This window comes from Medicago truncatula, chromosome 6, assembly GCF_003473485.1.
Source record: "Medicago truncatula cultivar Jemalong A17 chromosome 6, MtrunA17r5.0-ANR, whole genome shotgun sequence".
Taxonomy (NCBI): domain Eukaryota; kingdom Viridiplantae; phylum Streptophyta; class Magnoliopsida; order Fabales; family Fabaceae; genus Medicago; species Medicago truncatula.
Genome location: NC_053047.1, coordinates 5,276,879 through 5,303,126, shown reverse-complemented (window position 1 = coordinate 5,303,126; position 26,248 = coordinate 5,276,879). Strand labels below are relative to the sequence as shown.

The window sequence follows — 26,248 nt, the reverse complement described above, 5'->3', positions numbered from 1 at the left end:
ATGGTATGACATGATATAAGTAGAAAGGACAATAAAATTAAAATGAAACAATAATTATATGGCTCTCGTATGACATAATAACCTAGTTTATCCTCACACTATACTTTAGATTTCTCATTCAGACAACTTTTATCATTTTTTTTAAGTACACTGGTAATGAATGTTTAAAATTTCTTTATCGATGATTTTACAATGATATAACCAATAAATACATATGGAATTTCTACAGCCTAAAAGAAGAAAAATGAACAAAGGCAGATTGCAGACTGCACGTTTACAACAATAAACAGAAGGCTGCAAACCAGACTGCACATAAAACCTGTAACTGTTGAAAACTTTATTTGATGGATCTAACACAACTTGCAAAACTTTACCATGCCATTCTTTAACCGTCTTTAACCGAGGATTCCAGCCAACATAAGGATTTATTTTTACCACACCATTCTTTAACCGTCTTCCATCTCCACTTGAAAAATTTCTCCCTTCTGTTATGTTGTAAGTCATCCATGGGAGTTGCTTTAAGAGAGTCCTTTCTGACCAAGCATTCTTTTTCATCATATATGAGATAAATTGCTGTCTTCTTCACAATGAAACCATTCTCAATAACAACGACAACCTCCACTTTGTTACCAGGTTCTATACTTGATACAACTCTCTGGCCCTCCTCATCTTCAAAGGCGGCTACTGCCTCTCTCTTGTATAGCTGAATGGTAGCCTTTGTGTAATTTTTCACCAACAAGTTTCTCAGGCCATCAGATGTTATATTATCCGAAGTTGAAGAATAGACAACACATATCGTTATTGTCTTCAACATTCGCCCTTCCACTTGAGGAACTTCAAAAGTAACAGAAGAACCTTCAGAATTGAAAGTTAACCAATCTGGATAACTGTCACCAGGAAGCAAACAACCACCACTCCCATTCTCATCCATATTCTGTTGAAGTGAAAATAGGCGTAAAGTTATTTTACAAGTATATGCATAATGTCGCTTACTAATTAAAGATATAATTTTTTTGTCATAAGATAATTGATTATATTTATATTGTTAACATAGAGTAGGAAAAAATGTTTGGATTCTTAAAACAGTCTGCCGGCCTGGCTTAAATACCATACAAGAATAAAACTGATGGTTTCTTATTTCCTTTTGATATTTTTGCCATGATAATAATAACTTGTACCACTCACTAAAATTTGCGGTGTATGTTTGTTGGCAAATCATTTAAAAATAATATGTATGGAATTCCATGATTTTAATTTCTAAATATTGGATACCTATAGCAGATAACTGTATATAGTATACTTTCTTCACATGTAATTCTTTAACATTTATAGACTTACAGGAAAGAAATCAAATATAATATTAAAAAATTAAAAACAACCAAAACAATGAGGTCATAAACAAATACAGTGGAGAGAGAGATAGAGAATGACTAACCTGTAAAATGTTTTCTTTTAGATTATTGGTTACTTGGAAATTCATTCCCATTTGTATTAGAACAGACTTTAAGTAATCTTCTGATCTGGAACCGTGCAATTGAATGCAGCGTTGAATTAATGCAGAAGTTTTCATATCTGATGCTTGTGAAGTAGCTGAAATCGATTCCATTTCCTTAGAAAATGTGGCGTATAAAGCATCCAAAATGATTTGTGCATCTTCAGAAAGTTGTAGTTCTGAGCCACACTCTACCCATAGACTTCGAAGCCTTGAAAGGTGGTTGGAAATAGTTGACAGATCTTGGGAGCTACTATGTGGTATATCTAAAGAAACCAGAGATGACATCGCAGGAGATATTTGAACTTCGAATGAAAGAGAACTTGTTGGTGACATCCAAGACCAGATGATAGATGGAAATACATCGCGTGAGAATCCTTCATAGCCACACAGAGAAATATATCCAATGCTTTTTGACCTTACTACTAAAAAGGGAACTTTTGTTATTGCAGTGTTATTTGCGATCAGAATGGTTAAAGATTTCATTTGTTCTAAGTCCTCTTCCAACTTGTCAATCTTTAAACAACCCGAAAGAATGAGAGTTTTTAGAGAATTCAACTTATAGATGCTTCTTGGCAGGCTACATAGGCTAATACAGTCTTCCAAATTAATGAGAAGAATTTTCTTGAGATCTCCAATGCTATGAGAAATCTCACACAAACTTGGACAATCCACGAGTACTAACTTTTCAAGATTAGGTAAGTAAGAAAAGTCCGGGGTTTGTATCAGGTAATGAGAATGACTAAGATTGAGAATTTTCAGCTTCTCCATCATCTGTAAGAACATAAATGTTGTAGAGAAACTTAGGGGAGAAGCGTTATAAAGTATATAAAAACACTTACAATTCATCAATCACAAACCTCAACAGTGGAAATAAAACCTCGAGAGTGGAAACTAAACATTGGTTATATTTTATTTATAATATTGTTGCAGAAGTTATTAAAGGCCATCTAAGACCATTATACGGATAGTTCAAAAATACGAAAAGATAGATAGGTTTGAAATTTAGATTTAAAGCCTTTTCGATTAGTTAGTCATGATTGCAACCTTTTCATTTAATTTATTCTCCTTATATCACAAGATTTTAGGTGGTAATTGTATATTTTGTCTGCATAAGTTGAAGGAGCTTTCTAGATCCTGCAGACTAAAAATATAAATAAATCCCATTTAATTATATTGGGAAAAACCAATTTCTCACATGGATTAAAGATAATGCCTGACTAACGTTTAGAAAGAGTGGCATCCCTTGCTTAACAAGCCACTTTTGTAAGGAAGAGTTAGACCCAATATGATAAAGCTAATAAATTATGATTAACATTACTGTTGGAATTGGCTTCAAATTTGTGGTTTGGGAGAACAGAGAAATCGTGTCACGATTTGGTCATCGTGACACGATCAGGGAGGCAGTGAGCCAAGTCTTCTGAAAGCAAAATCGTGACACGATCTTGGGAAATCGTGACACGATTCAGAAACTTGCTGGTTAAGTATCTCTGATAAGGACTGGTCAACTTGGGGACCGTTGCATATCGTGACACGATCTAGGGAAATCGTGGCACGATTTCTTCAGGGCTGGACTAGTATATAAAGTGTTCTTGTGCTCATTTGAAGGTTAACCTTGAGAGAACTTAAGAGAGAAAACTTGGATATCAAAGATGGGATCCTTTGGGGTGTGTTCCTTTGATGAGAGTGAATCTTAGGTTGGGAAAACAACATTGTAATCACCTTGGGATTATGGGTTCATAGTGTGAGGTTGGGAAATTGCCAAAGGGTAGATCTAGGGTTTTGTCTTGTGTAAAGCTTGATAAGCTAGATTCTTGTAACTCTTTTGTAACACATTCACATATTGGATTGGAGAGCTGCTCTCTCCCCCAGATTAGGCCACATTGGCTGAACTGGGTCAACAATCTTGCTCGGTGTTTGTTCGTTTTCCTTTATCGTTTATCTTGTATGCTTGTTAGCTCTTAGTGTGGTTTTTGCTATACTTTAGGCTTAGGCTGTTTTGTTGTTGTTAGCTTGGAGGCCATTTGCACTCATAGATTATCTCTATCACTTGCTCCACACATCATTGACTTATTCTCATCGGTGTGAAGGTTCATTAGTTGAGCCGGATTCACAACAATTGGCGCCCACCGTGGGGCATAGGCGTGATTGATAGGAGGTATCATGGGGTCAAAGTGGGACATCGAGAAGTTCACCGGAAGTAATGATTTCGGGTTATGGAAGGTTAAGATGCAAGCGGTATTGACACAACAAAAGTGTGTAGAAGCATTGAAGGGTGAAGCGGCGATGCCGGCATCCTTGACACAAGAGGAGAAGCGTGAGATGGTAGACAAGGCAAAGAGTGCCATTGTCCTATGTCTCGGAGATAAGGTCTTAAGGGATGTCGCGAGGGAAGCCACCGCGGCATCAATGTGGGCGAAGTTGGAGTCATTGTATATGACGAAATCTTTGGCTCATAGGCAACTCTTGAAGCAACAACTCTATTCATTTAAGATGGTGGAGTCTAAATCGATCTCGGAGCAACTAACGGAGTTTAACAAGATTCTTGATGATTTGGCCAACATTGAGGTTAACGTGGAAGATGAGGATAAGGCTTTGTTGTTACTTTGTTCATTACCAAAGTCCTTTGAGCATTTCAAGGATACCATCCTTTATGGTAAGGAGGGCACTACTACTTTGGAGGAGGTCCAAGCGGCTTTGAGAACCAAAGAATTGACCAAGTTCAAGGACATGAGGGTTGATGAAGGTAGTGAAGGCTTGAATGTTACAAGAGGGAGGAATGAGCATAGAGGAAAAGGCAAAGGGAAATCAAGATCCAAGTCTAGGTCCAAGGGCTTTCACAAATCAAAGTATAAATGCTTTCTTTGTCACAAGCAAGGTCATTTCAAGAAAGATTGTCCGGATAAGGGGGGCGATGGTAGTCCTTCGGTTCAAGTTGCGGAGGCTTCAAATGAAGAAGGTTATGAGAGTGCGGGTGCGCTAGTGGTAACAAGTTGGGAACCGGAGAAGAGTTGGGTTTTGGACTCGGGATGCTCTTATCACATGAGCCCTAGAAAGGAATATTTTGAGACTTTGATTCTAAAAGAAGGAGGAGTTGTTCGACTCGGAAATAACAAAGCTTGCAAAGTCCAAGGCATGGGCAACGTTCGTCTAAAGATGTTTGATGGCCGTGAATTCCTTTTAAGGGATGTGAGGTATGTTCCCGAACTTAAGCGAAATTTAATTTCCATAAGCATGTTTGATAATCTAGGTTATTGCACTAGAATAGAGCATGGGGTTTGTAAAATTTCGCATGGTGCATTGATTACGGTAAAGGGGTCTAGAATGAATGGTTTATACATTTTAGATGGTTCCATAGTAATTGGTAATGCATCGGTAGCTAATGTTGCATCTCATAATAATTCTGAATTGTGGCATTTGAGATTGGGGCATGTTAGTGAGAGGGGTTTAGTTGAACTAGCTAAACAAGGTTTGCTAGGGAAAGATAAATTGGATAAGCTAGAATTTTGTGAACATTGCATACTAGGCAAACAACATAAGGTGAAGTTTGGAAGTGGCATGCATCATTCTAGTAGACCTTTTGAGTATGTGCATTCGGATCTTTGGGGTCCTTCTAAGACTCCTACTCATGGGGGAGGTTCCTATTTTCTTTCTATCATTGATGACTATTCTAGGAGAGTGTGGGTATTTGTTTTGAAAAACAAAAGTGACACCTTTGAAAAGTTCAAAGAATGGCACACTCTCATAGAAAATCAAATGGGAACTAAACTAAAAGGTTTAAGAACTGACAATGGCCTGGAGTTTGTTTCAGAGCAGTTTAATGAGTTTTGCAGGTTTAAAGGAATCAAGAGGCATAGAACCGTACCAAGAACACCACAACAAAATGGTCTTGCGGAACGCATGAATAGGACACTTTTGGAGCGTGTGAGATGTATGATTCTAGGAGCTGGGTTACCTAAGAGTTTCTGGGGTGAAGCCGTGACAACGGCTGCTTATTTGATCAATAGATGTCCATCAACGGGAATAGACTTCAAGACACCTATGGAGGTATGGAGTGGGAAACCGGCAGATTACTCCTCTTTGAAGGTTTTCGGAGCTTTGGCATATGCGCATATCAAGCAAGACAAGCTTGAGCCTAGAGCTTTGAAATGTGTCTTCATTGGTTATCCGGAAGGTGTGAAGGGATACAAGTTGTGGAAATTGGAATCTAGTGGAAGATCAAGAGTCTTGATAAGTAGGGATGTTACCTTTGATGAGACCCGGATGGGGATGAAGTGTAAAGACTTAGAGACTCAAGTACCGGAAACTATAGTGGAGAGAACTCAGTTTGAGGTGGAGCTTCCAAATGAAGAAGAAGATGTAGAAGATGAAGCTTCAACATCGGATACAAGTGGAACTCAACCGGTAGTGGATCCTGAGTATCTATTGGCAAGAGATAGAGAAAGAAGGACCATTACGGCTCCTAAGAGATTCGGTTATGCGGACTTGGTGTGTTTTGCTCTAAATGCGGCGGAAGATGTGCAAGACTCGGAGCCTAGAAACTTCAAGGAGGCATTTGAGAGCAAAGAGAGCAAGTATTGGTTGAAGGCGGTGAATGAAGAAATGGATTCATTGGAAAGGAACCAAACTTGGAAACTTGTGAAGCTACCTAATCACCAAAGGGTAGTTGGATGCAAGTGGATCTTCAAGAAAAAGGATGGCATTCCGGGTGTTGAAGGTCCAAGGTATAAAGCAAGACTTGTGGCAAAGGGTTTCACTCAAGTGGAGGGGATCGACTACAACGAGATCTTTTCACCGGTGGTGAAGCATTGTTCCATAAGGATACTTATGGCTATTGTGAATCAATTCAATCTTGAGTTGGAACAAATGGATGTGAAGACCGCTTTCTTACATGGTGACCTTGAAGAGACAATCTACATGGAGCAACCGGAAGGTTTTGTAGAGGACAAGTCTAAGGTGTGTCTTTTGAAGAAATCTTTGTATGGGTTGAAGCAAAGCCCTAGGCAATGGTATCGTCGGTTTGACGAGTTTCTTTTGAAGACCGGTTTTGTGAGAAGCGGATATGATTCTTGTGTGTACATGTTGAAGAAGAATGAGAAAGTCATTCTCTATCTTCTTCTATATGTGGATGATATCTTGATGGCAAGCTCTAGCAAGGATGAGATTATGAAGCTCAAGGAAAGGTTAAATGGTGAATTTGAGATGAAGGATCTTGGTCCGGCAAAGAGAGTTCTTGGGATAGATATCAAGAGGAATCGTGACAAGGGCGAACTTTTCTTATCTCAACTTGGTTATTTGAAGAAGGTGGTGGAGCGGTTTAGAATGTCAAACTCTAAAACCGTAAGCACTCCCTTGGGTCACCACACAAAGTTGTCCATACAACAATGTCCTCAATCCGAGGATGAGAAGCAATTGATGGAAGGTACTCCCTATGCAAGTGGGGTTGGAAGCATCATGTATGGAATGGTTTGTAGTAGGCCGGACTTGGCTTATGCGGTTAGCATTGTGAGTCGGTTTATGGCAAATCCGGGAATTGTGCATTGGCAAGCTTTGAAGTGGGTTTTGAGGTATTTGAATGGGTCGTTGAAGGGCGGTTTGAAGTACACAAGGGCAGCTCAAGATGAAGACGCTTTGGAGGGGTATGTTGATGCGGATTATGCGGGCAACGTGGACACTAGGAAATCCTTGTCGGGTTTTGTGTTTACTCTCTATGGCACGGCGATTAGTTGGAAGGCAAATCAACAATCCGTGGTGGCATTATCTACAACTCAAGCGGAGTACATCGCACTTGTTGAAGGTGTGAAGGAGGCCATATGGTTGAAAGGGATGATTGGTGAGTTAGGAATTACTCAAGAATGTGTGAAGATACATTGTGATAGTCAAAGTGCCATTCACTTGGCAAATCATCAAGTGTATCATGAAAGGACAAAGCACATTGACATTCGCCTGCACTTTGTTAGAGACATGATTGAAGCAAAAGAGATCGTGGTTGAAAAAGTGGCATCGGAGGAGAATCCGGCGGATGTGTTCACCAAGTCATTGCCTCGATCAAGATTCAAGCATTGCTTGGACTTGATCAAGTTTGTCGAAGAGTAATTCCCTTTTGGAGAGAGCAGCATGGTGGTTGATGGGTAAATTGACATCACCACCAAATTAGAAGTCAAGGTGGAGAAATGTTGGAATTGGCTTCAAATTTGTGGTTTGGGAGAACAGAGAAATCGTGTCACGATTTGGTCATCGTGACACGATCAGGGAGGTAGTGAGCCAAGTCTTCTGAAAGCAAAATCGTGACACGATCTTGGGAAATCGTGACACGATTCAGAAACTTGCTGGTTAAGTATCTCTGATAAGGACTGGTCAACTTGGGGACCGTTGCATATCGTGACACGATCTAGGGAAATCGTGGCACGATTTCTTCAGGGCTGGACTAGTATATAAAGTGTTCTTGTGCTCATTTGAAGGTTAACCTTGAGAGAACTTAAGAGAGAAAACTTGGATATCAAAGATGGGATCCTTTGGGGTGTGTTCCTTTGATGAGAGTGAATCTTAGGTTGGGAAAACAACATTGTAATCACCTTGGGATTATGGGTTCATAGTGTGAGGTTGGGAAATTGCCAAAGGGTAGATCTAGGGTTTTGTCTTGTGTAAAGCTTGATAAGCTAGATTCTTGTAACTCTTTTGTAACACATTCACATATTGGATTGGAGAGCTGCTCTCTCCCCTAGATTAGGCCACATTGGCTGAACTGGGTCAACAATCTTGCTCGGTGTTTGTTCGTTTTCCTTTATCGTTTATCTTGTATGCTTGTTAGCTCTTAGTGTGGTTTTTGCTATACTTTAGGCTTAGGCTGTTTTGTTGTTGTTAGCTTGGAGGCCATTTGCACTCATAGATTATCTCTATCACTTGCTCCACACATCATTGACTTATTCTCATTGGTGTGAAGGTTCATTAGTTGAGCCGGATTCACAACAATTACGTATAAAACTTTTACTGACAAAAAAGATTCCATTTTTTATTATTAGAATCTTTGCAATTATTATTAAGTTCAATTTTTCGGCATATCTTATCACTCCTTTTTAAGCATTGTTTTCTATTTTGAAATAATACAATTGCTTATGTCATATTAATTCCTAAATTAGAAGTACCGTATAATAACATACTAAGAAAATATTACAACTTAAGAGGCTTAATTTAAATTTCATCATTGAATATGAAAAGTGAAAAAAAACTCATCAAATGCAAAAAAAAAAAAAACTCAAAATTAATACCTTGTTCTCTTTCCACAGAAGTTTGACACTGCTGTTTTCAAACTCCATGGAAACTAAATTTCCTTGATCAAAGTTTTTAGGTATGCATCTTAAAGGAAATCCATTCCAACATAGCCATCTTAGTTTTCTAGAAAGATAGTCAAAATCTCCATCAAGTTGTACGCCAGAAAGTTGAAGCAATCTTAGTTTATTCATCTTTTCAAATGCTTTAGTTCTAAAACGATTTGCATCACCTTTTAGCAACTTCAAAGCCAGTCCCTCAACAGCTTGTGTTCCCTTTGATAAATAATGGACCACAAAGTAAAACATGCAAATGTAAATATACAACGCAGATAGAAAACAAATGACAAAAATAATTTGTTACTAGAAGCTTAGAAGCACAACAAAATTCATAACCAAACTAATATTTAAAGTTCTTAGGATAATCCACAGGTCAAGTGAATGACTAATATCTAAATTCATAATAACTATATGAGATTCTTACGGTTTGTTCTGATAATACATCAAGCACATCCTCCTTAAAGCACAACCTGCTACGCTCCCCAAGCTCCTTTGGTGATTTCTCACGAACGATTTCTCTTCCCATATCTCGCAGCAAATCGTGCATTCCAAGTTTGTTCTTGCTGTCAACAATTACAAGGCTTCGCTCAACAAGAACACTTATTCCAATTTCTGCAAAAAGTCCACAGCCATTTAATATTTGTATGACATCATTTCGGTCCATCCCAATAAAGAAACAAGCTATGTCAAGAAATATTTCTTTCTCAGTCTCGTCATTTAAACCATCATAGCTTATTTTTAACTTCTTTTGTACTTGATTGTTAGGAATTCTTTTAAGTTTTTCTAATGCACAGTTCCATTCTACTGCCCCTCTATCAAACAAATATGAGCCTAGAACTTCCAAAGCTAGCGGCAATCCACCACAATACTCGACTACATTTTCAGAAATTCCAACAAAACCATCTCTTGGACTTGCTTGCTTGAACGCATGCCAACTAAATAGCTCAAGTGATTCATTTGCATCCATTTCTTTCATCACATATACCTGGTCAACTCTATTCCCTCTAAGTATATTCATATCTCTAGTTGTGATGACTATTTTACTCCCTGAACCAAACCAATTACGCTCACCACATAAAGCTTTCAGTTGGTCCAATGAATTCACATCATCTAGTACAAGAAGTATTTTCTTATGACAGAGTCTATCCTTTAATATAACTTTTCCCGACTCAATGTTTTGTATCTTTGTTGTTGTTTCTTTGCAGATATCGAAAAGAAGTCGTTCTTGTAAATGCAACTGTCCATCCGGTTGCTCCCAAACTTCCCTAATATTTGCAAGGAAACTCCTACCTTCAAAGTTGTGGCCAAGTTTATTATAAATGGCTTTCACAATGGTAGTCTTACCAATTCCTCCCATACCCCACATCCCTAATAGTAGAATATCATTTGATTGTTGGATATCAAGCAGTTGAATCATATCTTGCAATCGGGATTCAACCCCCGCTGGATTATCAACAACAAACAAGTCTGTCTTGTTAAGCAAGCGCGTAACTTTTTCGACGATATCCTTGATAGCCTCGCTTTCATTCCTATAAAAAATGAATCAAAGAAAAGTTGAGTATACGCACACACATACGTTCTTGTCTCTTTGTATGCATATGCATACTTATAGGTAGGAATCTATGTACATATATGTACGTGTCAAAAACTAACATTAAACCTTTCAAAATTATAATTTGGGGAAAACTTTATTTTCAAAATTTAATAATAAGTTCTGTTTTAAACCTTTCAAAGAATATTGTTTTTTAAAAAAAAATAAGTAATGTAAATGGAATCTATTTTTCAACTTCTGTAAAAAAAAAAAAAAGAAATAATCTCTTATTCAATTAGTGGTAGATATAAAATCACTTTTTATTTTGGATGACAGATAAAAATATAATTTTTTGAAAATATGAAATGAAATTTTAATTCTCTTTAACTCAATATTTAAAATTTCCCTAGAAAACATAAAAAAGTAACATTAAAAAACCAAAAGCTTTAAAATACAAGGAAGAATGAAGAATATCAATGCAGTGCTTTTATGATAAAAAAAAATATTAAAAAAAAACTACCTGGAATTTAGGACTACAAACCCTGCAAGACCAGCCACTTCACGAAGCGCCTCTATCCAAAGAGGCACTAAATTCATCGAATCGTCTATCTCATTTGAAATTCTGATTCTGTTCAAAAGATTTTGAAATGCTTTTCCAAACTCTCCTGTTTGATGACGTATTTCTGAGGGATCAACATCGTAGAATATCGGTAGAACAACTTGTCCTGTAGTTCTGCGACATTTCATTATTCTCACCAATTCATCCAGACACCATTTTGAATCGGAATAATTGCTCGAGAAAACAATCACAGAAATTTGAGTTAGTTCAATTGTTCGTAGTAGTGATGTTGAAATTTGATCACCTCTTTGAAGCGAATCATCGTCTCTAAAAACAGTAATTCCAGCATTTTGAAGTGCAGCATAGAGATGTGAAGTGAAGGATACACGAGTGTCCTTCCCTCTAAAACTCAAAAACACTTCATGAAGTTTATTTTCCTTCACGAGGTAAACCACCTTGTTAATTTTACGCTGCAATTTATCTCGCACTATTTCAGGGTCCACGTTTCCAACAATTTTTAGTTTGTTATAGGATATATGTGTAACTTCCTGCACACCTGTATTGACAACGAAACCAATTAAATCAGGGTCAACGTTCAATTGAGTTCCCAAGTATTAAATTTTTGTTTTATATTAACTCCAACTCATAGGGAAAAAATACCTTTTTTTTTTGTTGTGGTATCCAAAGTTCAAAACCCGAACCTTGCATATATTATACATTATCCTACCAATTGAGTTAAACTCACGAGTAGGGAGGACATTTTGCACATAAGTGCAAAATTTCAGGGGAGTATTTGATCATAACCGTAAACAGTCAAATGTCACTAACAGAAAAATTTGACGGAGGGGGTAAATTGATTAACGTTATGCAATTTCAGAGGGTGATTGAAGTTTTGTTAATTTCACGGTGGTAATTGACGAAACTTACAATTTCAGAGGGAAATTGTCTATTTACTCATTTATAATTTGTTCTTTATGTAAGTATGTCACTAATGGTTGCTTTATTTACACCCAACTTCAATTGAATATCATTTATAAACGGTGTGCTAATATATGGGTTTTAAGGTGGATAGGGGATATATAATTTATTTAAAAGGAGTAATAATGTCATCCTCCTACTAGCATGATACACTAATATTACGCCTTACATTTCATTATATTTGATTAACTTCTTATAAACATAATGCATGGTAACTGTAGTAGCTTAATATGTTAATAACAAATTAACTATGAGTTGTTAACGAATATTAAAGAATTAGGTTGATAATCAAAAAAATATGTTAATATATAACAAATTAACTATGAATTGTTAAAGAATATTAATGGAACGGAACTAGGTTGATAATAAAAAAAAGGGCGGATATGTACTTGAAGAAAAAGTGACTATCATTGACAATATCTTATACAAGAATTCCATTTAAGTTTCAACGTGTAGCAATATCAAGAGTTATTTTAAGGGATCGTCTGAAAATTCTGCTAATAGATGAAGATGGTCTTTGCATTGATAGTACTTTCAATATAGTGTTTAAAAATTGTACCAAAAAAAAAATATAGTGTTTAGAAAAATATTCCGTAGTTTTCAAAAATAAAATAAAAATATATTTTGTAATTTGTAGGAATGAAAAAACTCCGATTATACATTGAGATTTTCTTTTGTATTCTACATCTACATATGACCTGCTGCCCGCACAGGTGGAAAATCTAGTTAATAACTAAATAACGCAAGTCGAAGGGTCGGCACAAATTCGCGATCTATCTTTCGTTATATTGAGCATTACCGTTATAAAAATAAGAAAAAAGCCACATGTGTATTGATGAATTAAAAAAATAAAAAAGAAAAGAAAAAGGGAAGGAGCACGTATGAAGACTTTTTTCCAGCAACTTCATCCGCCAATCCTTCTTTTTCATCTTCTTAACCTATTAACTTCAACAAACCCGGAAGAATTTTTTTCCCAAAATCAAACCAAAAACTTAAAATCAATTTAGAAACCATATTAAATCCTAAAATAATTTCTGGATTTTCATTCAAACCCTATCAAACTCCAAAAATCAATTTTATGAGTATGGGTAATTTTCATTCAAACACAAACTTCAATCCATATCCAAATCACCCTTTTTTTTCTTCTGCAATCCAGACCCAAACTCTTCAATCCAGAATCTTAAGAACGTTGGAAAAGGAAAAAGCGAAATTGGATATGCTTCTCAAGAACTAATCTTTTGTTTGTTTAAGCAAAAACTAACGATCCAATTTTACTTAGCACTAGTTTTCCATCCAAAAATTTTAGTATCTTATTTGGATTGGTCAAAATAGCATTGCTAATATTGGATGGATCAAACAAAAGCGTTTGCAAAAGCTACATACTCGTTCAAGTTTATTTTGATTGGTAATAGGCTAATACCATAACAGTGTTGATATTTTGTGGCTTGAAGATGAAGTGGATGTTTTGTTCTGTTTGTTCAACTTGTTGCTGGGTTTTTGGTGGTGTCGGGATTCAAACCCCAGACATTGCATGTATTATGCATTGTACTTATTAACCGAGCTAAGCTCACGGGATATTTGTTGTTGGGTTTGGTGAAGGTTTTTGTATGCTGGTTGGTGTTGGTAGAGAGAAAGAAGGGTTTAGTCACTTGCCCCTTCCCTTTTACTTTTCTTTTTTATTTTTTTAAATAATCAATACATATGTGGTTTTTTTCCTTTTCTTTATTAATTAGCTATTACAGACGTGGCATGCCACATAGTCAAGTAAATGGATAAGTAGACGTTGATTGCAAAAGGGCTAAAATATTGAGTACTAAATTTTTCATTTTTTATTAGGAGGTCAAACTCGCAACATTTTAAAACCTATGGGACGATTTTAATTAGTAAGTGTATTGTAGCCTTTTTAATTTAATCAAGAGTCACATATTTAAACTCAAACATGAACATGGATCAATTTTAAAGCTCTTGAAAAGGGTTTGATGCCAATTTGGGTTAAACAAGGCTGTCTTGGTAGTTTCGCTTCTCAATTTAAAAAATTAATATCCAAAATTCCAAAATATAGAAAAGTTATAGTAATGGTACCATCGAAACGGTGAACAGTTCTTAGGATCTTCTTGGTGCATCCATGACAGTGCATGTCCAGTTGCAAAACCACAGAAGCAGAAGATGATGAAGAAGAAGCAGCAGGTTCGTCGTTTTTCTAATTTTAATATTAAAATCAGCGTCAGCGAAAAACTTGAAGAAAAAAAAGTTACAGTAAATAAGCTGAAGTCAACGAAACTAACCTTTCCCATCTGCCACCGTTGGAGTATATTGATTGATGAATAGCAGAATGTTTAAACTTGAAGATTGGAATCTGATTTTGAACCTGAATTTGAATAAAGGATGGAGTATTGTAAATGCTTCCCCTGCTAAAAAATGTCACCTACATACATAAAGAAAATGGAAGTCAACGAGTTTGGTGTATTATTGCCGTATCTGTTTGGTAGCATATGTCTTTGCATACCTCAGTGTATATATAAAACAATCATGTCCAATATAACAAATCATTTTTTTTTTTGCTGATATCCTCATGAATATATATTATAAAAATTTCTTTTTAAAATAATTATAATATTTTGCTTAGGTTTCCAGCCTGAATTTCACATCTAAAAACATTGCCTAACAACTAGAATATGTGCAATATAAAAAATCATTTCTTTTTTGGTACAAATGAAAAATCATTCTTATTACATGCAATAGCCAACTTAATTATTTAAGCATGAATTATGTGTGAGAAAGTCCATCTAGTTATTTCCGTATCTGTTTGATAGTTGGTAGTAGTATATCATGTCTTGCATACCTCACGGGTTGAACTTAAAGCGAGGGTTATGTGTTAAAACATATTTCTTACTAGACAGTATGGTTAGATATGTTTTTTGTCTCTATGTAATTGGCATTAGTTATTTAAAGTTTTATATTAGTTATTTTCTGTGAATTTCTTGTTGATGGGAAAGATTGTGAGTAATATAACTCTTTTTGTTAATTCGATTTGTATATGCTACAGCACATGTTTCTCAGGTTTGAATGAATATGTTTGTTTTTCATATATATTTGATTAGTTTTTGCATAGTACGTTTTCTGTTCAAAATTAAATGAAACCTATCCATCTGGAATTTCTGATTGATCTAGTTCTGGAAATATTGAGAATAAAAACTGGAACTTTTGTTGAACCACTAGAATGCAGAGCGGCATCTGAAGTGGTTTCATACTTCATACATGTTTTTCTTTTTTTGGTCAAAGAGCCTAACGAACCAAGTGATGGAGGTGCACAAAAGTACTTCGCACCACAACCATCTCTTTTTAATACGTTCTACAGACCGATACATGCTGCTTAAACATTTTTTGTATATTAAATAAAAGAAACATCCTTTAAGCAGAATTGGAGTCAGACGACGAAGCAACATTGATAACAATGAAATCTGAGTTTATGGTGGTCAGACTCCAAAGTCCGGATATTTGGTTGCTCTGTATTCAACCCATGTGATGTGGAGCCCATACCGCGGTGGGGTCTTCGACTAGGGCGAAGTCATAACATGGTAGTCGTAGGGGAACCTATGGCTGGATGGTATCCGAACAAACGATAGACTTTATTGAGATAGGTAAACCAAAGGACACCCTGAGAACCGTATATGAGAATATAATCTCGTACGGCTCATACAAAAATACTAGTTATCTGGGGGATTCTGCTTTGTCGCCTGGTAAGAAAGAGAGAGGACTGAATTGTCTTGAGAATGGAGCTCTCCTAGGACAGGAATTTGAGTTGAAGATGGGGTAGAGTTTTCCCAATCTGTATTTGTAAATCCGTTCTCGAAAGAGATATCCTAAACACCCTTCATTCTCTTGAGTTAGAAATTCACTTTTTTAAGGTGAATTAATGGGATGTTCGAGTTTCAATCTCCGCCCCTGCATATATTCTACAATGTCCCTACTAACTGAGCTAAGCTCACAAGGACATTTTCATACACGTTTTTATTTATTTTTATTTTGTTTTACCGTCCCAAGATATAAACTTTTTGCCGACTTCAACTTCCAACCTCTGTTCAATTTGATCTTTTAAATCTTAATAATGTTTTGCTCAGCAATTAATAAAAAAGTAGACTAATTTTAAATTAAAATGAGACTACTGTAAGGATGATATACGTTATATCGCTTTTAACAAAATCAATCACATGAGCTGCATCTAAGAAACAAGCAACCTTCCTATAACCAAAATCCCAACATAATTGGAGCCCATGAAAGAGGGTCAAAATCTTGGCGTGAATAATAGACGAGTCGCCATTACAACAATAATAACCATGCAGAAAGTCGCCATGATGATCACAAATGAGACCTCCAAACTCCCGTACCAACGTTAGAAAAGACACTACCATCCGCCAATTCAAACATACCCCTCCTTAAAAAAAGGAGCAAACAGGTTTTATGGTTGGGAGTCAAATTTTAACCTTAGCGACAAAAGCCACGGTGAATGAACTCATTGAATCCAATACTATACAAAATGGAAAGGAGATTTAGTCTTTACCTGTTTCAACTGCTATGCAGCTCAAATAGAAAAAACTTTTTCCATTCTCCTACCTGAGTTTAAATGCCCACATCCCCAACAATTTATATTGTCCGAAAGTGTACTTCCAGACACATGTTTTCTTTTAGTAGCGAGGGCGAGGAAAAATTAGTGTCCGTTCAAAATTGTCAATACTCCCATGACTTCAAGAAATTGAGCTTATTTGTCATTGGGAGAAAAACAGTTGATTAATCAATTTGATAAATTAACTAAGAAACTATCTCCATATATAATGTTTAAGCAAATGAAATAAGCTTGAGCAAGATAATCATTGAGTCTGAGATTGACTTTTTGGAAAAATTCACAAATCAGAGTTTTTACTTGGGAGCATATATCCTATCATTCAGGACTATATTTTGCATTAGCTCATAGTATGGTTAGAATAGCTGATCATTTTGGGACTATAGTGAGAGCACTTCACTCAAAAATAAAGTTATGATTGCTGTAGCAAAGGAAATGAGCTTCAGCAAGATAACTATAATGCTGATATTAGGGGGGTAAATCAAAACAAAAATATTTTACAAGGGGTAAATCAAAATAAAAATTTTACAGGGGAGATAACTGGAAATGACTTATATTACAGGGGGTAAAAACCTATTAACCCAGATTAGAATCTTTCACCACTCTTTGTGAATACAAAAATTCACCATGGATAAAATCTAGAAACTTCAGCCAAAAATGGAAAACAATTGATTTGCTCAGCCACCGATGACTTTTACCATCTTTCATAGATTCATTCCACTCAGGCTTTTCTTCTTTCTGTTCTCATTGAAGTCATCAGTGGGCTCATCTTCTTCAAAATGAAATCATTCTCGAAAACAAAAACGACCTCCACTTTGTTACCAGGTTCTAGACATGATACTACCCTCTACCCCTCTTCATCTTTGAAGAAGTTAGAAGTCTAATGCCTCACTCTTATAGAGTTGAATGGTGGCCTTTGTGTAATTTATCACTAACATGTTTTTAAGGCCACTTGATGTACATTATCTGGGGTTGAATTATAGAAAATGCACATCATTGTCTTCAAGTTACCCCCTTCCACTTGAGGAACTTCAAATTTCACAGAAGAACCTTCAGAATTATAGCTTAACCAATTTGGATAACTATCACTGGGGAAACAACCACCACTCCCATTGCCATCCATATTCTGGAAAATTAAAGATCGGCTCAAAATTTCAATGACGAGTATATTAATATTTGCTTATCATTTATTCAATAATATCACCACTGGGGAGGATAACTTTCCTCATAAGGTACAAAGAAATACTTAAAAACACCATTCCAACCTAAATAGTTGCCTGAGAAGAGAATGATAGTGACAAAATTTACTACTCATGTTCCTCTTAAGAGCAAGAAGTCTTTGTTGTTAATTTGAAAAAACAATTTGTATAAAAGTTATCTTATTGATGTTAATTTTCAAAAATGAAAATATTTTATTAGCCAATTGAAATTGATAAATATTTTATTTTCTTCAACAGGTGTGTATCTTACAAGCATTATACTATGAGACTAGTATCAGAAATATGACCATAACCAATTTTACTAACCAAAATGTCCTTTCAATGAATATTTTTTTCAACGTACCCTCTCAAATTTAATTCCAACATGTATTTCAGCTATAAATGTTCTTTCTGCTCTTAACAGTAGCACTTCTTGTGCATCTGTTGAGGAATATTAATAAAAAAACAAGCATTTCAACTATAAATTAGTGATTTAGTATCAATTATGTAAACGTGTGCAAAATAAGAGAGTATATCTTGAAAAAATTGTAAAGACTATAATTCTTCCACATGCTTGCACATGTGTAAAGTAAGTTGTCAATGACTGATAGCAAACTGAGAATTTGGAAGACAATTTAAACATATGTTAGGATTTCAGTATTTTGATTTCAAGTGTTTTATATTATAAAAAAAAAAAACTCTTTAATCTTATTTAATAATGTTATTTTGATTCTTTAAAAAAAATAATGTTATTTTGAAAAATCATTTTTATAAAAAGGATAATTCTACTTATTATAATAAATTAAATGCAACATTTAATTTGTTCTCTCATTTTTTACATGACCAATAATCAAGGAGACGACAAATACAACCACACTTTAAAATATTATATTTTGAGTTTTTTTTTTTTGCTTTTGTATCGGTTTTCGGCCCACTAAAGATGAACGACTAATCTGGCTCATGTGTAGAGACATGCGCACTGGACAAGTGTTGTTCCGCCGAGAATCGAACCTGATATTCCCCGGATAAGTCCTTAGAAGGAGATATTAGTTTTTTTTACGTATAATTTAAGACTGATGATGTATTCTAATTTCAAATAAAAAGAAATTTTATGCTGTATTGTACCATGTCAAAAGTGATAGTATTTGTTTAGTGGAAATTATGATGATATCCACAAAGTACTAACAAACAATGTTGATCCAAGACACTATACAACGACTTTAATTTCACGTGTAACGACTTGCTTCTCACCCTCCATTATTTTTTGAATGGGACCACATGGATTAATAATTTGAATTGTCTTGTAGTAAGAGTATCTTATTCTTATAGTATCATACTATCATTGATTGAAACTAAACTTATGGTGTCCCACAGCTCGCAAATGTTGAAACTAAACTTGAATAACAACCTTAAATTGACGACACATATGCTTGCTTCTCACTCTCCATAATTATTTTGAATAATTGTTCTGAAATCGATCTCTCATTTGGTTTTCTAAATTTATAGTTAGAAAGGTTTCACCCTCACCATTTCATTCCCTCTTCTCTGCCATTTTCTCATCCAACAAAATGGGGAAGGAAAAGAACTCCGAGTCATCCTCATCCATGCCTAATCTTACCTCGGGAACAATATCTCCTTCGCTGCAACAAAGTATTACATGAATTTAGTTTCAAGTCGCACATTTACTTTAAATTTATATGCATTGTCCTTATTAGTTGAGCTAAGCTCACGAGGACGCATTTTTGTTTATAATGTAGAGCTTACATGACTACATAGAATTGAATTGAGGGACTAAATTTTATTTTATTTTTTAAAATAGGAAAAATAAAGTGCTTTCAAATCTTTATTTTTTTAAGGATTAAATCTTTGATTTGTTTGATCATCTTTTTTCTTTTATAGTGGATCCGCATCCGCAGCTGTTTGATCCAGAACCAGAACGGGATCCAGATCCGGAACCAGATCCAGAACTAATATCGGAATTTGTAAGGATTCACGACATATTCTTAAGTTTCAGGGGGGAGGATACTCATTCTTCCTTCGTTTCACATCTATATGCAGCTCTTCAAAATGCTGGAATTAAAATTTTTAAAAGATGACAATGAACTTCACGGAGGAGATCACATTTCAAAATCGTTATTACGTGCAATTGAAGAGTCCAAAATTTCTTTAATTGTTTTCTCAAAAAATTATGTCAATTCGAGATGGTGTTTGGATGAATTGAAAAAAATAATGAAGTGTTATAGAACCATAGGACTAAAGGTTGTGCCAGTGTTCTACCATTTAGAACCATCTAAAGTGCGTCATCAGACAGGAGATTTTGGAAAATTATTTCAAAGTTTTTTGAACAAAATTTCAAACGAGGAGCAATTGGTGCAAAGTTGGAGAGAGGCTCTTCGTCATGCAGCTAACATAAAAGGGTTTGAAATACTCAAGTCACGGTAAATTCATTCAACAGTTACTTTTCAAATATTTCAATCTTCATTTTCTTCGACAAAAAAAATATATATATTAATCTTCATTGCAATTATTTTTAGAAATAGGCTAGGCCGAGATAGACTTTGCAAGGCCTAAGCCTGGTCTGCCAAATTTTTTTAAAGCCTAAACCTGGCCTGCGGCCTGTCATAGACCTACTTTTAAGGCCTGAGTCTGGCCTTCTGAAAGCTTGATACGGCCTGCTAACCTGTTTAAAAACCTATATCTTATGAATATCTTTAAATAAGCAATGTGACCTAAGTTTAAATGGACTAACGAACTAATAGTTTAATTAGATTAAATTCTTTTTTAATATCAACACAAGGTTTTAGGAAATTCAACTATATATTGTATCATATTTCTATTCTAGCTTCTAATAATACATTTATATATGCAAAAAATTAATGTATACTAATAAAGCTTGAGTTATAGAAAAAGTTTACAAGTTTATATTTTAATTCAAAGTACAAAATATAATATAATAATAAATAATTTAAGTAACAGTGTAACTGTAAGATTTATTTCAACTGTTGAATAAAAAAACAATGGAGTGGTAGTATAGTATTTTAAGAGACTGTCTTTCCCTTAAAAAAAAAAAAAAAAAAAAAAAAAAGACTTATTGGAACAATAAAAAGTAGACCATAAGTATTGATATGAAAAACCAAAATATTATGCTAAGGACGTTAAAAGAGTGTCTTTAAAGACATTGGTAAAAGTATAGAAAAGAATATTTTATTGTTACTTTTGTCACCCCATTGAAATTTTTCTCAAAATAATCTCAACCATCAAATATGAAAGAGAAAATGAGAATTAAATTATAAAGAAAAGTGGTTAGTGGGTTTTAGTGGTAGAGATTAAAAATGGAGAAAATTTGAAAAAAATTTCAATGGAGAGAATCCAAATACGCTCAACTTATTTTCCTTTAATCGTTAGCATTCATTAAATATTTTTTTAAGAACACTCATTAACATTTTTTAATTGTTAAGAATAGTAGTTTTTTTGTTAGTTCGTCTGAAATTAGAGTTCCTTAAGTAGTCAAATTATGAAAACCACATGCATCTTACAACCAAAGTGACCTCAAGAGAAATACACATATGCTTATATGGAAGTAGTACTTGATTGCATAATGTACATGGAGAAACATCTTTTACATTAAGTTTGAAGATTGCGCACAGGCCAAGTGGTTACAATAATATTATGAAACCCAAATGTTACTCAATGAGTTTGAGACTCAATAATGTACACAATTGTCAAAAGATGGCAAACTTTATTAGTTTTTTTTTTTAAAAGGAATAACAATAACAATACTCTCTTTAAGCCTCCAACTTTACAACTCTTTGTTTTTGAAGGTCACGTAACAAACACAATTATCACTTCACCAGTGGAAGCGGAACTGTAAGCACAAATCAAATAAAGTAAAGTTTGTGAACAAAAGAACTCGAGAGTCTATAGAAGAATCTTTATGAAAATGCACAGCAGATGTAACGTACCAACTTCTTCTTCTTTTTCTTCTTGTCAATTTGACCTTCAAGTTCCACTTGTCTAGTAAGGTCATCTCCTAGTGCCTAAAGTCCAATTAGGGAGTCAAATTTAATTACATATAACATAACATTTGTATTTTAGTGAATGTTTCAATTCTCTAAAGCATATAAAAGTAATGTTATGCTACATTTTAGTGTATGTTTGAATTCAGTGAATTTGTCAGAATCACGACCAACCACTTCTATTTTGCAAAAGCTACATTTTGTAGTTTTAATAAGGTAATGATTCTAAACATTCAATCAGCATCTAAAAATGATGAAAAATCATGTATTAGTCTCTAGCAACAAAGAATAAATTGGAGAGACATTGACAATTTGAAGACTAAATTGATGGTTTATTCGTTTATTTCCCAAAATAAACTAAAGAAGCATTACCAGTACCTTTTTGGTTGCACCCAACTCCTGTTCAAGAGTACTGACTCTGGTTAGAGCATTATTAAGCATTTCCTCTTTTTCTGGAGGCATGACAGGCTTAACACTGAGAACAGTGACTTTCTCTTCAAGTTCAGCCATGCGCTTCATCATTGTTTGAAATTGCAGCTGCTTTTATCATGGAGCCATCATAATACACTGAGTTGCCACCATAAAGTGCTGCTTCTGTGATTTTCCTTGGCATGCTACTTGTCATGCGAATTATGGTCACAATTCCCATAACAAGTGCCATTATTCCACCAACAAATTGTTTGCTAAATCCACTAGAATTCATTCCATTATTGTTGGAGAAACAATCTGCAGCATAAGGTTTTTTTTTTTAATTTTTAATAATAGTAGAAATGAAAGAACAAAATGGTCTGTTTGAATTGACTTTATCTACTGATATAAACACTTGCGAGACTATATCAGAGAGTTTATGGAAATAACTTATGTTATGTCCATAAGCTGCTTTCATCTTATTTTCATAAACTCTCCATGATAACTTACGAAAACAGCTTATAATTATATAAAAATGGTTTGACTTTATTTTATCTTTTGTTATAGAAATAACTTAAACGTAAGCACTTTTATGATAATCATTTATGCTATATGTGGTTAATTAAGCTGTTTATTCAAACGTCTACCTTTCGAAAGCGCGTATTTGTCGTTTTGGATTGTTTTCTTCCACGAAGAATCAACTGCTTTGTCAAGTACTAGAACAAAGGAATCATACTGATAAACCTGCAACACACAATATTTATAAAAAGGTAGCAATGGAGTTGGAAATTTTTTACTTTAATTTCATTAACTAATGATATTTGGTCTTAATTCTGCTTGAAAAAAGGTCCAATTGTGCCATATATCTTAAGCATTCATCTACATTGTCTCAAATTTAAGACAAGCAAACAAGGAAGGTAGTTTCCTAAATCTTACACCATAGGATTTGGGTTGATCCAAACAATGAACATCAAGTGTCTCTGGAAATGAATCTTTGAATCCCTTCTGATATGCAGTTTCTTCTTGTTTGATTGTTTTCTCCTCAACCCCGGATAAAGCTTTTATATATTGTGTATCTGCCAACACCATTTTGAGCCATCTAATTCATCCAAGGAAATATAATTACCTTATTGTTTTTCTTTGCTTTATTAAACAATTATTATGTCACAAAGGAAATTCATCATTTTGACAACAAAACTACCTTCAAGATCTCTGGATCATTCCATGGACCCTTGTCAGATAGCATGCAGCCACCTTTATCAGCACAAGTACAAGTACCACCCAAGAACTCCGGAAGTTCACTGGTAAATAAATTTAAATTAACATATCAAGTGTTATTCATTGTTATAATTAAGTAGTCATCATAAATAAAAAATATCAATGAATTTTATAAGGAAGAATTAGCTTTACTGACTTCTTAAATAAGTCACACTAATTTTCAATGAGAAAGGAGATAAATTTTACCTGGCATCAATTACTTCAAGCAACTTGCTCTGGTATTTGTTACCTAGGACCTGGTCAATGAATCATTAACATGTTCATTTCCTTGCTTAACAAGTTAACTAAAAATGAACCATTAGTAGAAATGTGTAAGTAGTCTGAAAATGCTTACATGGATTTTTGAGGTGGTCTTGGGATCTAGGAATGACTTTACAGTGTTCCACAATAGCCTAAATCCAGAACCAGCATTGATGATGAACATACGGTTCAGGGACTGTGTGGAAAGAAAAGTTCAATTAGGGTAAATTTGGAAGTCCATTTAAACTATTGACATGACTATGATAGAAGAGAAATGATTTTTCTACAAAAGTTTTAGACAACTTTCATGAAAGAGAAATGATATTTGAACATCCATTTAGTGACAACTTTTGTAACAACTTTTTCTCTCATACTCACATTATTTTTTACTTTATCTCTCTCTTGCTATGGTTTCCGTGTCAATACCACTTTTTTCTTTGTAAAGTATGGTTGTCAAATAAGTTGTCACCAAATTGGTTGTTCAAATAACACTCCTCTTCATGAAAATGTAAATTGGACGCGGTCAACCATTGTTTTTAGGTTTTAAACTACGTGTGGATTTGAACACCTGGTAATTGTGGTTTATCGTGTTTAAATTTGTGGTTAATGAAACACTATTAATGATTGATGAGATTTGATACCTGATATATTCATTAACTAACTATTTGAACTACGTTAACCACTTAGACGGTTGTCACAAAAGTTTTGTCTAATTTATGTTCTTATAACACAACTTATGGATAAATCAGTATACCTCAGGATAGTTGTCACCATCAATCTTCTGAAGCCTTTGGAGGAGATCCCTTGCAGCTTTGTTCATACTTCTAAGACCCTAATTACCAATCATGCCAGTCAGTAGTTATGTGAAACTTATGTCCATATGAACATAATCATTGAAATGATATCCATAATAATATTTTATAATAGAACTTATTATCATTCTGGATTTGAACCTGGATCCTCTACCACTGCAGTATCATACTGCAACGGTAGAGGATCCAATTTGGTTAGATTTATGATGACTATCATTTAAGGTGTTAAAATAGTTTTTCCCTCTTATTGGTTATTTTTAGGCATTGAAGAATTGAAAAATAAATTAGTGAGAATTTTGTACACACCACTCCTTGCACATCCAAAATAGTTGTGCTTTGGTCAATATGCTTCTTTGCTGCAATTGAACATGCAGGCAACTTAACAGCAAAAGCCCTCTCAAACTCTCGTACATGGTACTTGAGATAACGTTCCACTGAGGTTACTTGCAACAACTTGTTACAATCAACTTGACCCAATCTTTCAATGTAAACAGGTCTTCCATCCTTATCAACTCCATGATGTCCTTGTGGATAGTATTTTAGAACTTCATCTAGTTCCTCGAATTCAAAATCCTTATACAAAAACAAAACAAGCAATTTATGATAAGATGCATAAATAAAAAAGTTATGTTAAAGTACATGCCATGAACATTATTTATTTATTTTTCATTGGACTATAGCTCCATGATAGTGTCAGCACCAAATTCCTTCCTCCACTTAAGCATATCTGTCCACATTTGTTTTGTTTTCTCTATGTCATACTTTCTTGCCCTCAAAAATCTAGACCATGGTACATTAACATTACAGGTCCATTATAGCGTTGAAATCAAATAAAGGGATTAAAGAAAGCTCATGCGATAACTATAATCTGAAAAATACTTTATGCTCATGTTCGTGTTCGGTTATGTGATGATATTGACAAAAGTTGATTTTGATTGAATTGAATTTGTAAAGTTTATTTTGGTTGAAATCAAATCAAGGTATTAAATAAAGCTACTCATGAGATAACTATAACTATATAACTGAAAAATACCCTATGCATTGGTATTGATGACATAATACGAGCAAAAGTAATTTATCCGGTTGCAATATAAGGGAAAGGGTGTTTTTGTAGAGCAAATAAACCAAACCAAATGCTTTTAATAGTTATATGACATCATCGTAGTTAGTTATGGTCATTTAGTTCAATAAAGTAATTTTAGGACAACTTTTACCCTCAATTGTGTGATTTGTCAACCAACCAGCATAGGGTAATAATAGATTTTCCACAACATCTTCTCTTCTTATATTACTAGTAACATACCCGTGCATCCGCACGGGTACTGGTTAGTCGAGGACGAATTTATGTAGTATATACTTGACATTAAGTATTTGTAAACAGTTGAAATGTATACAAATTAAACAAATTATTATTATTATTTCTGTAATGTAGTATATAATTACTTAATGTTTTTTTTTATCGATGAGAACATGTCTAATGTATAGTGACGACTCGGCCCGTGTACAATAATTATTTTAAAATGTATATCAAATGACAACATGGGCCGTGTATTATAATTACTTTAAGTTTTTTTTATTAATGAGAACATGTTTTTTTTTTATTGTGGCGACTCGTCCCGTGGATAATAATTATTTTAAAATTTATATCAATGACAACATGGCCCGTGAATTACAATTACTTTTAAATTTTTTTATCAATGAGAACATCTCTCGTGTATAGTGACGACTCGTCCCGTGTATAGTTATTATTTTAAATTTGTATTTTTCAAGTGTAAAACAATCATTT

The 26,248-nt window shown here is 34.5% G+C and overlaps 1 protein-coding gene, 1 long non-coding RNA gene and 2 pseudogenes across 2 annotated transcripts; 1 reads left to right on the top strand and 3 right to left on the bottom strand.

Moving 5' to 3' along the window:
• Positions 1-16: 16 nt before the first annotated feature.
• LOC25495391 (disease resistance protein RPV1) lies at positions 17-14,432 on the bottom strand. The gene is made up of 7 exons (XM_013595612.3): positions 14,174-14,432; positions 13,971-14,088; positions 10,872-11,466; positions 9,245-10,349; positions 8,761-9,036; positions 1,436-2,266; positions 17-934 (listed from the first exon to the last, which is right to left on the bottom strand). Exons 1-7 carry the CDS (start codon positions 14,180-14,182, stop codon positions 386-388), a joined length of 3,483 nt encoding a protein of 1,160 aa, XP_013451066.1. The 5' UTR covers positions 14,183-14,432; the 3' UTR covers positions 17-385.
• A 4,647-nt stretch (positions 14,433-19,079) lies between these two features.
• On the top strand, positions 19,080-21,735 carry LOC25495388 (disease resistance protein RPV1-like; annotated as a pseudogene).
• On the bottom strand, positions 21,279-21,745 carry LOC120576139 (uncharacterized). Its single transcript, XR_005642234.1, has 2 exons — positions 21,671-21,745; positions 21,279-21,573 (listed from the first exon to the last, which is right to left on the bottom strand). It is a non-coding gene; the product is annotated as an uncharacterized lncRNA (long non-coding RNA).
• Positions 21,746-22,066: 321 nt separating this feature from the next.
• Positions 22,067-25,504, bottom strand: LOC25495387 (phosphatidylinositol/phosphatidylcholine transfer protein SFH3-like; annotated as a pseudogene).
• Positions 25,505-26,248: the final 744 nt, after the last annotated feature.